This window comes from Athene noctua, chromosome 3, assembly GCF_965140245.1.
Source record: "Athene noctua chromosome 3, bAthNoc1.hap1.1, whole genome shotgun sequence".
NCBI classification, from domain to species: domain Eukaryota; kingdom Metazoa; phylum Chordata; class Aves; order Strigiformes; family Strigidae; genus Athene; species Athene noctua.
In genome coordinates, this window is record NC_134039.1 from 43,467,522 (window position 1) to 43,482,417 (window position 14,896).

Genomic DNA, 14,896 nt, shown 5'->3' on the forward strand with positions numbered 1-14,896 from the left:
TAGCTCAGGTTGAGCTTTCATAGTAGAGACATTTCTCAGTTTGCCTTTAAAAAAAATCCATCCCTCAATTTACATGTTACTAGTTGTTTAGTAAAGTGCTTTCATTGTTTAGCTGTTTCCTTTTCTCTTTTTTTGTGTTGCTGCTTGTTATGCTGTAGTACCTCAAATCGTTTGTGGGCTGAGGATAGTACTGAGAAAGAAAAGGACAGTGTTCCTACAGCAGTGACCGTTCCTGTTGCACCATCTGTTGTAAATGCTACAGCCACTACCACAGCCATGACTACCGCTACTTCTGGCACTGTGTCCTCAACATCAGAGGTCAGGGAGAGACGGAGGTGTGTAAAGGTCCTAAGAGTAATGTTGCTCTTATACAAAAGTTATATTTTTTTCTTATTTGAAGGAATGTGTTGGTTACCACAAATTTGGATAGTATAGTACATAAAGCAGTCTTATTCGCTTGCTATTAAAACAATTAGCAACGTGCCTCAGTTTATGTAAGAGCTTAGTACTGGTAGAGACCATTCATGAAATTTAAACTTTGATATTGTATATTTTTGACTGGCCTTGGGTTCTCATTTGGTATGTGGTATTTTCATATTTGTGTTTCTGTTAGTAGATTAAATGAGTCCTCCTAAAAATACCCATAATGGAACTATGTAAAATCACTTAATTAAAAATAAGGAAATCAATAATTACTTACTTACTACAAGTACATTGCTGCTGACTGAGCTACTGCTCTACTGGTGGTATGCTAATAAGTTACAATGTAGCATTTTTTCAGTTAATTTTGTGTGCCTGGCTCTACTGAGAAAAAGAGTACTGAACTCAACACATTCTGTTTATTTCATTGCATCGTTTAGGGTCTCTTCTGCTTGAAGCATAATATCCAGTTGTAAATGCAATGGTTTAAGAGCTATTCAGGATGAAGCATGAGGAAGAAGCTGATATAAATCTTACTTGAAGAATATAATGTTTTTTCTGTTACATGGAGGATGAGTTAAGATTGGGGCATATTTATGTTTCCATAAAGAGTTGTTACCTGCTATTTATGGAAGCAAAAATAAGATTTCATAAGGTTGTTAATTCCTGTTAGCTTTCCTTAGGTTCTTCTTCTGGATACGTATAAATGTTTATCCTTTAACCCTTCCAGTGAAATGCAGGTTTAGATTTCTGTGTTGCTGCTGTAGTAGTTTTGAATTGTAACTCCTGTATCAGTGCCAGATGTGTGTATTTCTGTATGCTCACAGAAGTGATGAAGCTATTTGTTGTTACAGGAGAAACTTGAATTCTTTTGGTTCACTTAAGGCAGCAACAACATTTCAAGATTCCTCGTAGCTTTAGGCCTGTTTAAGGTAGTCTGTTGTCCATAGTCTTTCTTTCATACTCAAAACTGTGATGAAATAACTTCTGTGCAGTGGGGATTATTTTTTTCTTCCTCACCATAATTCAGGAGATGCCCACAGGTGTAGTTGGAACCTGCATTTTCGATAGCTAAATTTGACTGAAACCAACAAATCAAAACAAACAAAATGCATTTTTTTTCAAAAGCAATTCCATTTTTTAAAATGCAAATGCTATTTCAGTCTCATATGAGCTAGAAAAGCAAGGAAATTTAGAATTAAGGCTTTTGTTGTCTCATTTGCTCTCACTAGTGTGTGTATACTAATGCACATATACTACATATGCTTTAGATAACTGCAATTGGCCTGAAATTCTTTGTTTTTATCTGTCTGTGGGCCGATTGTGTAATATACTGTTGCAGATGCATTCTTGATGGCATATTAAAGTCCATTAAATCTTAGAAATCAGCAAAACTGGTTTAATTATTGCATGCATGTGAGAAGGTAGTGCTCTAAATATCAGCACATGCATATCTATCTGAATATATACAGATATATATGTGCATGTGTGTATATATGTTTATACATATGGAAAACTTGTCTGTATATGAAATATTGTATGCTGAATGTTTTCTTAAGAAATGAAGTTGGTTAATCCAATTTATAGACAAAGTGTATTTAGAAAGTATGTTTGAAATAGTATTTCAAAGAATATATGAAAAGTAAAGGCATAAACTACTTTTAGTAATGAAGCATGTAATGGTTCAGCCTTTTGGAATAGCTGAAGAAGCTGTATTCTTTATCTGATTTTTAGATTGGTTTAGAGAAACAGAGAAGAAAATGACAAACTTGAATCTTTAAATCTTGGTATTATTAATAATACTGCATAGGTAACCTGAGTGGCATATGCAGGGGATGCTAGACAGGGGCACTTTTTACTCTTGAGAGTAGCTATAGTGTGCACCTGGCAAAATGTGTTTTCATTTTCCCTCAGTGAGGTTTAAAGTATTTCAGACTTATTGGAGGGTAGGAGTATGTACACCAGCTACTAAAGTGCAAGTTGTATGGAGTAATTTGCAACAGTTTACAAGATCTAAAGATTACACCTGCTCTGCAATCAAAACCTCCTAGGTAGGTAGTATTTCAGGTCATGTTAGCTAAAGCACATAATGGGCACCCTTTTCCTAATATAGATAGGGCCTAGGACTCTAGGAAAATGGAAAGACCATGAAAAATGCTGTTTGTAAGAGAACAGGGTGGGGAAATCAAATGAATGTAGTAGGATTTTTAAGATGTGTCATAAGGTAGGAGATGCTTCTACATTTGTAAGTATGGAAGTAATGATAAATATTTTTGTGTGTTTTGGGGGTAATTTTTTTAATAGAGGTAGAACATGGGTAGTAATCCATAGGTCTGTGTAAAAGAAGTTTATTTTTAAAATTTAGAATTATTTTTAGTGTTTGCTAAGGCTAACATATATAATTAGGTGACCAAAGAACTGCTCTTTCCATAGATAAATGATTTAAGTGTAAATAGGTGATGGCTTTTTAAACATAATCACTAGTCAATTATTAAATCATTGGCCAATTATTCTTAACTAATGACTTATTCTTAACTAATGACAATCAGAAAGTATTACAGAATCTGACTACTATTTTTAATGTAGCTAATTTTATGATCTAAATAAGCTCAGAGAGGTTTTGTGTTCTAAGCAACCTTTTATCAGCCTTCTGATTTTGCTTTTTCTAATTTTTCACTGATCTAAGGATTTTTTTTAAAATGTTAAATTATAACAGAATTCCCAGAATATTCTGTAACAGAAAATCAACAAAGGCATTAAAAACTTTTAAGTTATTTATTTGTGGTTTTATATATTTACATATATATGCATGTTACATACATACAGGTACATACATTCATGCATGTATATGTATCTCTGTTTTGGTTTTTTTTACCCCGGTTACCTGGATTAGAGAATTTCTTTAAAGAGTCCAGATCTTGTATGTCTACTATAGTAGCCTTTTGGCTACAATTAACTGCTTACTCTGCAGGATTTTTGTGGGTTTCATGAGCATTTATTATTAAGCACAGTTTTTTCAAAGGGAGTTGGATTACTCAAAGCGTGGATGATTAATGTAAAAGTACAGTAACTACCTCCTCGAGGATTTTTAATCTCTGGTGCAGTAGATTATATAGTTAGGTTCTCTGCACTAGCAGTACATTTAGCTTTTTCTAAAAGCCTACAAGTTATGTTAAAAGTTCATACACACGCACATATTTTGTGTATAAATGTGTAACTGGCTGAATCTCTGAGGTCTTCTACTCTTATGTTAGCAGACTAGTGAAATACCAAGAAAGCTTGTCATACTTAGAGAAAATGGTAGAAAGAAATCTAAATTAAGTAGGGAAACATGTATTTTTATTGACTTCTAAGGCTGCTATGTTTATGAATAGATCATTATGATATGAATAAACTGTCTAAAATGTGATCTGGTTTATAGTTAAAGATTTTATTCTAACTGCTTTGGTTTTCAGTCATATCATGTTGTGGGGTATTTTCCTGACCATTTAGTACATTTGTACAAAAATTATCATTTGCCAATTTTGTTTGTAATTAACTCTTTAGATCATACCTCACTCCTGTACGGGATGAAGAGTCAGAGTCCCAAAGAAAAGCTAGATCCAGGCAAGCAAGACAGTCTAGAAGATCTACGCAGGTACAGGTTTATTAAAGCTTCTACATTTATGGAAACATACCCATGTAGCTTCCTGAGTACAGTGAAATGCAGATGTTTAAATCTAAGACTTCAAATTCTTCAAGAGCTAACAGCTGTATGCTTCTGGCTGAAGAAAATACTTGAAAAGTAGGCATAGCATACTGTATTTACTTCCATTTCTAAATCTTTTTCTGTGCATGGGCTATTGAAGATAATGTGATTGAACTGACCAACTTACATACAGCTCATAAGATCCATGGCATAGAAAAAAATACATTCAACCTAGTTTCTGTGGACAGGGAAGAGTACTAAGGAAGAGGTTTTTATTACTTGCTAATAATCTAGAATCATAACTGCATGTCTCCTTTCAGCTTTTCTCTGAGTTTACATACTGATATATGTGGTGGTTCTTCCCATTTTCTATTAGAACTACGTTATACTGAATTGCAGCCAGTGCAATCCCAACATATGGAAGGATGTGACAGTAGCAAAATAGATTATATCTCTAAATGGTACTTGAACGATCTTTAGGCAGTGGAGCGATTACCAACCACCATCCAAAGGAGTGTGTCTGACCATCTCTTCTCGTGTCTGCTGACAAACTGAGAATAATCACCAAATAGTCCCTTGATAAAACAGCACAAAGAAATACTCCAGCTATCGTTCTTATCTACTTTAAGGCCAAGTCTGTATTGTTTGCTGATGTTACATTCAAATCTTTGCAGTTTTAAAGCCTTCAAATATGTCTGGTGACCTTTCCTATTGAGACACCCACACTGCTTGATACAACTTTATCTTCCTGGAGTTCTTTTTTATCTCTTGATACTAATTCAGAGCCCCAAGAGATGGTTGAACCACAGGCCAACTATTGTTGAATCTTCACAGTGAAGAAGTTACCAGGAGTTACTGTACTAAAACATTATTAACACAAAAAGCAATTAAATAACCGATAAGATCCAAAGTTGGCTTTGAAGAATAGGTTATGAAGTGTCTTGAGCAGTATCTCAGCAAGATACATCAGCTGAAAAGTACGGTAGAGAAAAGCTGTCTTCAAAAACTTGTTTTCTGAGCTTATTGAAAAACTAATTTTTAGCCTCAGAATAACAAGGAAATAAGAAGGGAGTTGCAACTTCCTCTGGTGCTGTCAATGCAATTTTTTATGTGATGTTGGTTTAAAAATCCAGTTACAGTGAGTGAATTTGTAAAGTATGAACATTTCTGAAAATGTTATAATTATTGTGGTTTTAGGGTTCTTTCAAAAATATTTAGTATGCTTATAATGATATTAAAAGGATCTGGTGGGCTCTTAAATGATTTCTATTTGATTTTCTGTGTGATTTGTCTATTAGTTAAACTGAAAATTGTGTTTCTGGATAATCTGTGTTAGATCACATTACAGCAAACACTTGCCACTATTAAAAAAGGGATGCTTGGTTCCCAGATTCGAAACAAAATCTTATAGGTGGAATATATAGGTAAAATTTATTTCTTAATAGATAGAATTAATTTTATTAAGCTGAATTTTGTCTTTAAATTATGTGTTTATGTAATGTGATCATCTGCATTAATATGAATGATATATTGAAACATTGTTTCCTGACTGCTGTTTTCTCAGGGCGTAACACTGACAGATCTTCAAGAAGCTGAAAAAACTATAGGAAGAAGTCGTCCCACGCGAACCAGAGAACAGGAGAATGAAGAAAAAGAAAAAGAAGAGAAAGAAAAGCAAGACAAAGAAAAACAAGAGGAAAAGAAAGAATCTGAAACTAAAGATGATGATTATAGGCAAAGATATTCCCGAACTGTTGAAGAGGTATTTTCATGATGGGTGTCTTTAGGTAGAGAAATTATATGAATCTTTAACTCTAACTGTAATATTTTAATTTTGGTACTATTCTAAGAATTGTTTATATATTGAAATGTTTTAATATCCTGTGGTTTATATTTGTTTAACCTTGGTAAATTAATTTTGACGTTTTTCTGCTGAATAGCCATATCATCGCTATAGACCAACTTCAACTTCAACTTCTTCATCATCCACCTCTTCGCTCTCCACCTCCACTAGCTCTCTTTCAACTTCAAGTCAACTAAACAGACCAAACAGCCTTATAGGTATAACTTCTGCCTATTCTCGGAGTGGAACAAAGGAAAGCGAGAGAGGTAGGAGCGCTGTTTGTGAATGGGTGTTTTTTTGGTCTTAGTTGACAAAGGGCAGCTTATGTTTCAAAAGATAATTCAAAATGGGATGTCATATGTAAGACCACTGGGGATGTATCTTACTCCCATTTTCTGTAAGAAATTCTGGAACTTGGATATAGAGAGGAAAAAAGATTTTTCTGTACTGGGTACTGTCTTCAGCTGTTTAGTATGTGAATCTGTGTTTTCCATTGGTGGGTCATAGAAACATCAAATATACTGCCATCAGTATCCACCTAATGCTTTCATTTCTGCTTTAACATAGCAACTATAATAAAATACCACATTTCAGAACTTAAATACTTGCAGGTATTGAGAAGGAATTTTACTTGATTAAATAATTGCTAAATAACAGGTTTTGTTTCAGTCCTTCATCGCTGAAGGATTGGAATGATGCTTTAATGCTTTAAGGCTCTCTCAGGGTTTCATGAACAGCTGAAAACAAAGGGAAAGGGGTATTTCCAGAGGTAGTTCAGAATATTTAATGGAACCATAATTCTAGATACTTAACTGGTTTATGTAATCTTAAGTGGAGGATCAGATGCATGATTCAGAGGTCAGAAAAAAGCTTTTCTCTGAAGTCACAGAGTTTTTGCCCTCATTTCAGAGGTGAATCACCTGCTGTAATTCTCAGAGATTTTGTGCCTGATTAGTTGCCTGTCAGAGGAAGAGGCTGTTGCCATACAGTATGATCTCCTGTCCTCTCTTGGTGGTACACCACAGTTGATGTAGGAGAAATGCTTTAGTTCAGGTTACTGATCAGTAACTTGAATAGGATTACTGATTGAAATTGACAATTTTGTTATACAAAGGATCAGATTAAATGATCCATTGATCAAATCTCCATGAACTATATAGCAGTACTGCAATGTTCCCTAAACTGGTGTTTTCTGAGGAAGTTATTTGGGCTAATCTTCAGGAATATGCTTTCTGATTTTTTTCCCTCTGTCCTAACATGAACTTAAATTTGGATTAAGATTCTTCAGTAATGCTTGAGGAAACTCTTTCTAGACTGTTCTGTGGAGAAGATTTTTATGGGTAAATATTATCTACAGTAGAGGGTTTTTTTCAAATTATCACTTTAGGAGGAGAAATAAATTACCGTCTGAAAGCCCAGAGATAAAATCATCACTTACTTGATTAGGAAAGGTATATGTTCACCCTGAATATTTGTATTTCCTTCTTTTCTGAAGATAACTGAAGATAAACACTAAACACTTTTCTGAAGATTAACTGAAGATAAACACTAAAATGTTTACTTACCTCTGAAGACTAGTGATAGTAAAGTGAAATTATTAGTGATGATTGTAGCTGAACTCAAATCTGTGATTTCTTTCTCTAATGAAAGAACATCAGACTGCATGACAATAGGTAAATAATGTTGGTTTGGGCAGGTTTGGGTTTTGATGGGTTTTTTTTAATTACTTGTAAACATATAGGACAGCAAACACTATCCTGAGGTAGTATGTCAGTTTTGAATTGCAATTGCATTTCTTTTAAAGAAAAAGGAAATCTGTAATACAGTATTAATCTAATCTAGGACATCCCATTTTATTCTTCCTTAGAGCAAAAATGGAGAGGACTGTGATGAAAAGAGGGACTCCTAAGGAGGACCTCACAGACTATTACAAGGGTGTTTTTTTAATATCAAATTCTTGATGTAAGCAAAAAAACCTTGTTTGATGAAGAATGGTGAAAAATTATCTTACTTTGTACTTATATACATCTACTGACACAGATGTTTGAATTATTATGTGACAGTTTTCAAAATTGAATTTTAAGCCCATTTTGTAGTCTATTAGTGTTAAATTGAAACATTTTGTTTAGGTGTCTGAGATGGAATTAGTATTTTGCTGTTTCTCATCAAGAATTGGAACAATATTTACAGTATTTTAGAGCTATATTCTGAGGAATGTGTATTACAGCAAACTCTGTGTGTGGTAAGAAGCTCTTTAGTAAATTTATTTCAGGTAAAAAAACTAATTGTAAGCATTTTAAAGACTGAGAAAATTTTCAGAAAACTAGATTCTATCATACTTAAATGAATAAGAAAGATGTTATTAACAGAAGGAGGCAAAAAAGAAGAAGAAAAGGAAGAAGATAAGTCACAGCCTAAGTCTATAAGGGAAAGGCGGCGTCCAAGAGAAAAACGACGATCTACAGGAGTTTCTTACTGGATTCAGGATGTAAGTAAACGACTGCTACTACTGATGCTTGTAGCAATATGGAACGTGTATGGTGTATTCTTAAAACAGAGAATAGTTTAGAGTAATACAGTATATAATGAATTGTTCTGGAAAAACTGGTGCTTGTTCAAATTATGTATTCTCTCTCTGTTTTGAAGCTTTCGTGAGCAAAATCAAAATTAAGTCAAAGTTATGTTGATAATGCTAGAAAGAATTCTGGAATACTGTAATAACCGTAATTTAATAGGAATTAATCATAATCTAGGGAAAAATAATCATTGAACAATCCTTTTCTATTGCATGCATACCAAAGCTGTAAGAATGAGACTGCCTTCGGATTAGAAGGGTTATAGTTGATTTTTCAGCTGATAGCATTCCCCTTTCCTTTGTCATGGGATCAGTAGGTAATTTTGTAAAAGCAAGATTTTCATGTGCCAAATGCAAAGTTCTGTTTCCTCTCCTTCTGAAAACTGAAAACATTTACTTGTTTGAAAATTTTCATGATATGTCCCCTATATTCTCTATGCATTTTAGTTAGGTAGAATTCTATTGCTCCTAGGTTTTCATATGAAAAATCTATAATGGCTAAAATCTCAGCAAGCTTTCAACATTTTGTTTTTACTCTCCCACCTCTTTCACTAGAGTGATGAAAATGAACACCAGTCTGATTCAGAAGAAGGAACAAATAAAAAGGAAACTCAGGTAATTTTAAAAAGATAATTAGTTTATTAACTTTCTAACAGGTGTATTTTGATCGTAAAATTTCTGTTGCAGTTAGTTTCAATTAAAAGAGTACATACGGTAGAGTTCTTGTAAGTGCTTTCTGATTCATAATTTGTGGCTATGGTTCAGTGCTATTCCTTTTGCAAGCTTTAATAACAATTCTTAACATATTAACAATGGCTAAAACTGATGTCTTTCTCTTCCATTCTGATTATATAAAATTAGCATCCAGAAAATCCACTGACACATAGGTCATGGACATGTTGCAGCAAGTTACTGGAGGGAGCTTTCAGTTTCTACCTTAAAAAAATCTTGGTTCCATCTGCTCTGTTATTTTCAGATAAGTGATGTCCAGTAACTTATGCACACTAATTAAAACCTTTTAAAATTCAACCCAGTGCTGTCAGTAGTGTAATTAACAAATAATATGAGAAGTTACTATAATGAAGCATAGAAAGTTGAGGAGCACAATGGACCTGATTTTTCCATTGAAAAAAATGGATTTCTGAATGACCTGATTAAGTGCTATAAGTCTTGTTAAAAAGTCAGTGGAAAACATGTAATAGGCTTGATTTGATGAAAAAAGCCCTTATAAACTGAATGGTGTGTGACACTGGAATGAAGAGGGGTTAAAAGAGAAGTAGTAACTTAAGATGAACTATGAAATGATATAGCAGAATGTATTTCTTTTTGGCATAAACCCTGGAGTAACACACTACAGAATCAGGTTCATTACTGGCGAATAAAACTCAAGTGATATTTCTCTCCTTTCTGTAAAAGCTTCCATTACGCAGTCCTTAAATAGATTTATTGTGTGCCATTTTGGTTTGCTGTATTTTTTATTTCCGTGTCACATTAACATAAATGCACAGTCCTGTTTCCTTTCATCCTAATAGTACACATCGTTATCCTTAGATCTGTAATTACTCCGTATTCTGTTCTTTAGAAATTTATTTTGGTAGAATGTGAGTGTGGTGCTTCTGATAGAATTAGACTTATATAAAACTACATAATAGTGTCAAATAAGGTAAATTACTAATATGATCTATGATTAAAAGAGTGGATGTGTTGGGGTGGGATGGTGGAAAAGTAGAATTGGTTGACTAATCATGGCTTGGCTTAGGAGTCAAAACATTCTCCTAGCCTGTATACTTCCTACAAAGACTTTGGTAGTTTGGCTTCATTATAAATCAATATAATATCAGATGTGAGTTCATGGATAACTCTGAAATAAATATTTCATGTGTTTTTAAGTTTTCTTTTCAAATTTTGTCAAACCTAGTATGGAATTTCTAGTCAGAATCAAAATTGCAGAAAATGTCCTAGTCTTGCAATTGTTATAATCCTGTTAACTGTGAGATATCTTAAAGTATGTATATAATTTCATTGTTTTCACATTAAGGTGTTTTTTTCCTTTGCATACAAATAGTTTATCAGAGATTTAAAATATTATTTAGATGTCAAGTAACTTCGTCTCTTTGATAAACAAGTATTCAGCACTTATCAATGATAAACTGAGAACTAAGCGTATTACTTTTGACAATGCAGTGGTTTGCCACCTTAGAAAAATAACAATGGAATAGATAGTGAATATTCTAATAGGCAATATGTTCCCAAATCCATTGCAAAAAGAGTATTTTTAAAATTTTTTTACATACCTAAAGAAATGGCTCTTTCCTTTTTGTCGTTGCTAAATCTTTCACTTTGACACAAATCTTGCATGCTTTATTGTAGAAAATCATCATTATTTGCTTATAAATCCTTTTCTGTTCTAGAAAGAGAGAAGAGACATGAATAAACTAGAATTACAATGAGAGACATTCAGAAAATAGTTACACTTTTTCAATTCTGCTGATTATTTGAGGTACTGCTATTCAGAAGACAGAAACTTTGGAAATACTGAAATTCTCTGTTACTCCCTTATGTGGTTCTGCTGTTGGTTTTTAAGCCAGAGGTGGAAGATGGTAACTATCAACTTCCAAAGGCTTTGACCATAACTTAAGAATTTAAACTAAAGAGAGGAGGTCAAGAACAAGTCTTGCACGTGGGTGCATGCTATAAAGAAAATTAAAGGACCTTAGACAAAATAATTTCTAGCCTGAAATCTTTAAGGAATCAGAAAAATTCATTTCAGAGGTCTCTGAAATAACTGTCGTGTATTTTTCAGTTTGTGCTTTCTTGTTCTTCAGTACTTCAGAACTGTCTTTTGACTTCTTAGCTGATCCATAAAGGACATTTGCGTATTAAAGAGAAGTCAGATTTTGCTAAGCACTTTGACAGTTGGAGGTTGTTCTAATGAAAATTTGTGTGGTCTTTTTAATGTTAAGAGCTGAGAATTTCTTCAATTCCCACAAAAAATGCTTTGTTACTTAGAGGAAATTGGGTTCCTGCTAGAAGGATAGTCTTAGAACTAAGTTGTAAGATAGCCATTTGAAAATAAGGAAGTTGGAAGATCACTTTGGCAACTGAAGGATTCTAAGGAAAAAAGTGGTTTTGTGAAGCCTATTTTTCAGTATGATTAATTAAAAAAATATATAGGTACTGCAGCTGTGACTAGGTTATAATTAAATGGACTGAAATTTTATTTTAGTGAGAGATCAGGTATGTCACTTCTGAAAGGTGAAAGCATATGACTTCTGACAGGTAAAAGCTAGCAATATTAGGATAATAAATGTCATTAGGTCTTCTAATTCTGTGGGAGTAAACATGAGAAACTGGCATTAATAGTGTTGATTAACAGCTCAAATTTTGTTTCTCAGTTTCACTGCTGTAGCAGTTTTACAGAAACACTCATATATAGCTACAGAAAATTCCACCTGACTGGTATTTTATTTCCATTACCAGTAATTATCCTAACCTCACTAAAATGTCATGTGCTGTCTAGAAGCTTGGTGTACGTTTATAAATACGTGGTTTCTTTTGGGACACCTTTATGGTCTGTATGGACTGATGGCATACAGTAAGAAGTGTTTTTTCAGGTTGTGTAGATAAGGATATGTATGTTTTAATTTTTGTTACTGCTTGTGTGCTGCCAATGTAACTGTGGCTGCTCAGTCTGCTCAGTTTTGTGACTGTACAAAGAACACCCATCCCCTGTGATTCGGATGCACAGGCATATCTTTTTTTGGCATCATTTGTCCTCAGACAAGCTTTACGCAAAGTTTGTAGACCTTTTCACTTTTTTTTTGTCAATTGTCAAAAACTGACTGAACTGAACTGACAGAATTTGAAGGAGAAAATAAATAGCTAAGACCACTAAAAATACCCCAAACATGTTTTATGAAAAGTGAGGGGAACAAGAGCAGGCATGTGCTTGAGAAATGTGAGGTTCTTTCAGTGAGGTGTGGAGGCTGGATGGTGCTTGAGCATCAGGAGCAGGGCTTCACAGCTTTCAGGGAACAGAAACCACTGATGTACAGTTTTCTGAAGATTATGGCATCCTTGTCAGGTTTCTCAGGTTCCCAGTCTCAGCCAGGAGAATGGGAATGGGCTCCATCTGTGTTTTCCTCCCTCTTGTAATTACTGCTCTTATATCACCAGTTAATTTGTTGTCCCCTATGTAGCTGCAGAGTCTTTTTTCTAGATGGTCTGTGTGTGACTTAATAACTTGCCTTTTCATTCGGGAAGCTATAATGCAGCAGGGGAATGGAGAACTGGGAGGCTTTCACATTCCCACGGCACCATGGGGAGTCCACTAGAAGCAGAGAAAAACAGCCTTTAGAAAGTGTATTTGTTAAGAAATAATGCAAGAATGGTTTACTTCCTTGTAGTGGCTGTCCTACATTGTAGGTAAAGGTTAAAAGGACCAGCTTAGCATTTTTCTGCATACAACATTCCTTCAAGGTAAAAAGAGAAAACCTAAAGTCTTCATGGTCAAAGCTTCCTCTGTTAGCTGAGGTGAGAAGGAAGCAGTGGAGAAGAGATTTTCGTAGGTTGTTGATTACATGGTGGAATTCTGTATTCTCACACTGATTGTACTTAAACATACTATAATGCAAAATAAGACTCATACTTAGGTGGAAGTTAATCTTCTTGTGGCCAGTAGCTTAAAATCTATTCATGTATGGAAGTGTGCCACCTAACTGTGACATTTTCTACAAAATCTCTTAAGTTCTCAGCATTCATGCTATTAACTGAAAATAACAATGTTTTCTTAGGAGTGGTTAGGTTACAGCACGTACTTTTGATATCCTTTGTGTAGTAAATGCATTTCAAGGTGTCATAGGGGAAATTGAATGTATTGTGGAAAATGTGGCTGTTTTTCTCTATGTACGTTGAAAAAAAATACTGTTCCTTTCTAAAAATGGAACCACACAAATCACACCACCCCCAAAAAATCCACCTATGGCAAAGGCTTCAGCCACTGCTAGGTGAATAATGTTGGAGGATGTCCAGGTGATTATATCAGTAGAGTTTCTTGACTGAAAGGTCTTAACTCAAGATTGTTACTACAATTGGAATAAATGATGAATGTGTATTGACCACCCAGAGGGGAAAAAGGTTTGTATAACTGATGTAATGCTTAGAGGTCACACCCTCACTCTTAAGTCATCACTTATAATTAAATTTTGCTTGTCAAGTAAAGTGAGTGAATTTTGTGCCTGTGAATTCACCTGGAATGAATGAATTAATTAAAGAAATATAAAAAATGAAATTATGTCATTTAAATTAAGTCTAATAAGTACTTCCTTATTTTGTTGGTATAGTAGCTTGTTTCCCATTGAGCTGTGTTGAAACTATGATCTTGTAGCTTATATTATTATTTTGAGATGAGGTCATTATTATGCTGACTTTCCAAAACATTATTGCTAATGTTACAGAAGAGGAAGAAGGAATAGGGAATTCAGGGAACACAGTTCTGATGCCTTTGATAACAGGCAGGCAAATCGCAGAATGCACTGACTGTTGAAATGACTCCAGTGTTTAGGACAGTCCAAACTTCTGGAGTGTAATGTTAATGTCCTTATAAATCATATTTTGGCAAGCACATTCTAGCACATACTTCTTTTCTGTTCTAGACATAACAAAATTGAAGCTTGACAATGTTCAGATAATATATACTGTTGGATAGCATGTGCATTTAACATAACTGTTTAGGTATGCTTGATTGTTATGTATATTATTGAATTATTGACTTGATCTATTCTTTTTCTCTCTTTTTACCCTTCCCCACCTCAGAGTGATAGTCTTTCAAGGTATGTGCAATTTAAACAATTTAATTTAAAATTGTTACACTTTATGTTCACATATTCTCATTTTCTTTATGTAAGAATTCAGCTTAACCCCAGTAGTCAGCTGGGTTGAGCTGTAAAAGGTGTTAATGATATTTCTCATACATATGAAATACGATTGTAAAGCTACAGAACTGATTTTTTTTTTTTTCATGTAGGGGTGGGGTACTCCATTCTGGGGAATATATTGGGCTCTGTACTGCTCTGAAGGCAGGCTGGGCATTTTGTAGAACACAGTGGATACAGTACCATTCCCTACAAATTTTTCAGTATGAAGACAGCTTTTCCAAAGAAGACAGGTTCTTGTTGCCCCTCTTTGAGAATACCCTACTGAAAATATTCTAAGGAATCTCAAGAAAAGTACTACAATTATTTTTTAAAAAAGTTTTCCTTTGGTTTTAGACCTTTAGAATTAATTATTTAGAATTATTATTTAGAATATTTTGATTTTTATTTAGAATATTTGGATTATTTAGAATTATTGGATTTTATTATGTTCTGTC

The 14,896-nt window shown here is 34.0% G+C and overlaps 1 protein-coding gene across 4 annotated transcripts in view; it reads left to right on the top strand.

Moving 5' to 3' along the window:
* PPP1R12A (protein phosphatase 1 regulatory subunit 12A) overlaps positions 1-14,896 on the top strand; it is a 122,562-nt gene that overhangs the window by 91,700 nt on the left and 15,966 nt on the right. For 3 of the 4 annotated variants that reach the window (XM_074902812.1, XM_074902810.1, XM_074902811.1), the window contains 7 exons: positions 159-335; positions 3,967-4,057; positions 5,673-5,870; positions 6,049-6,217; positions 8,321-8,439; positions 9,082-9,141; positions 14,341-14,357. In XM_074902812.1, coding sequence (XP_074758913.1) covers positions 159-335; positions 3,967-4,057; positions 5,673-5,870; positions 6,049-6,217; positions 8,321-8,439; positions 9,082-9,141; positions 14,341-14,357 — 831 coding nt within the window. Of the gene's footprint in view, positions 1-158; positions 336-3,966; positions 4,058-5,672; positions 5,871-6,048; positions 6,218-8,320; positions 8,440-9,081; positions 9,183-14,340; positions 14,358-14,896 lie in introns of those variants that run through there. The other variant, XM_074902813.1, reaches the window with a different exon arrangement.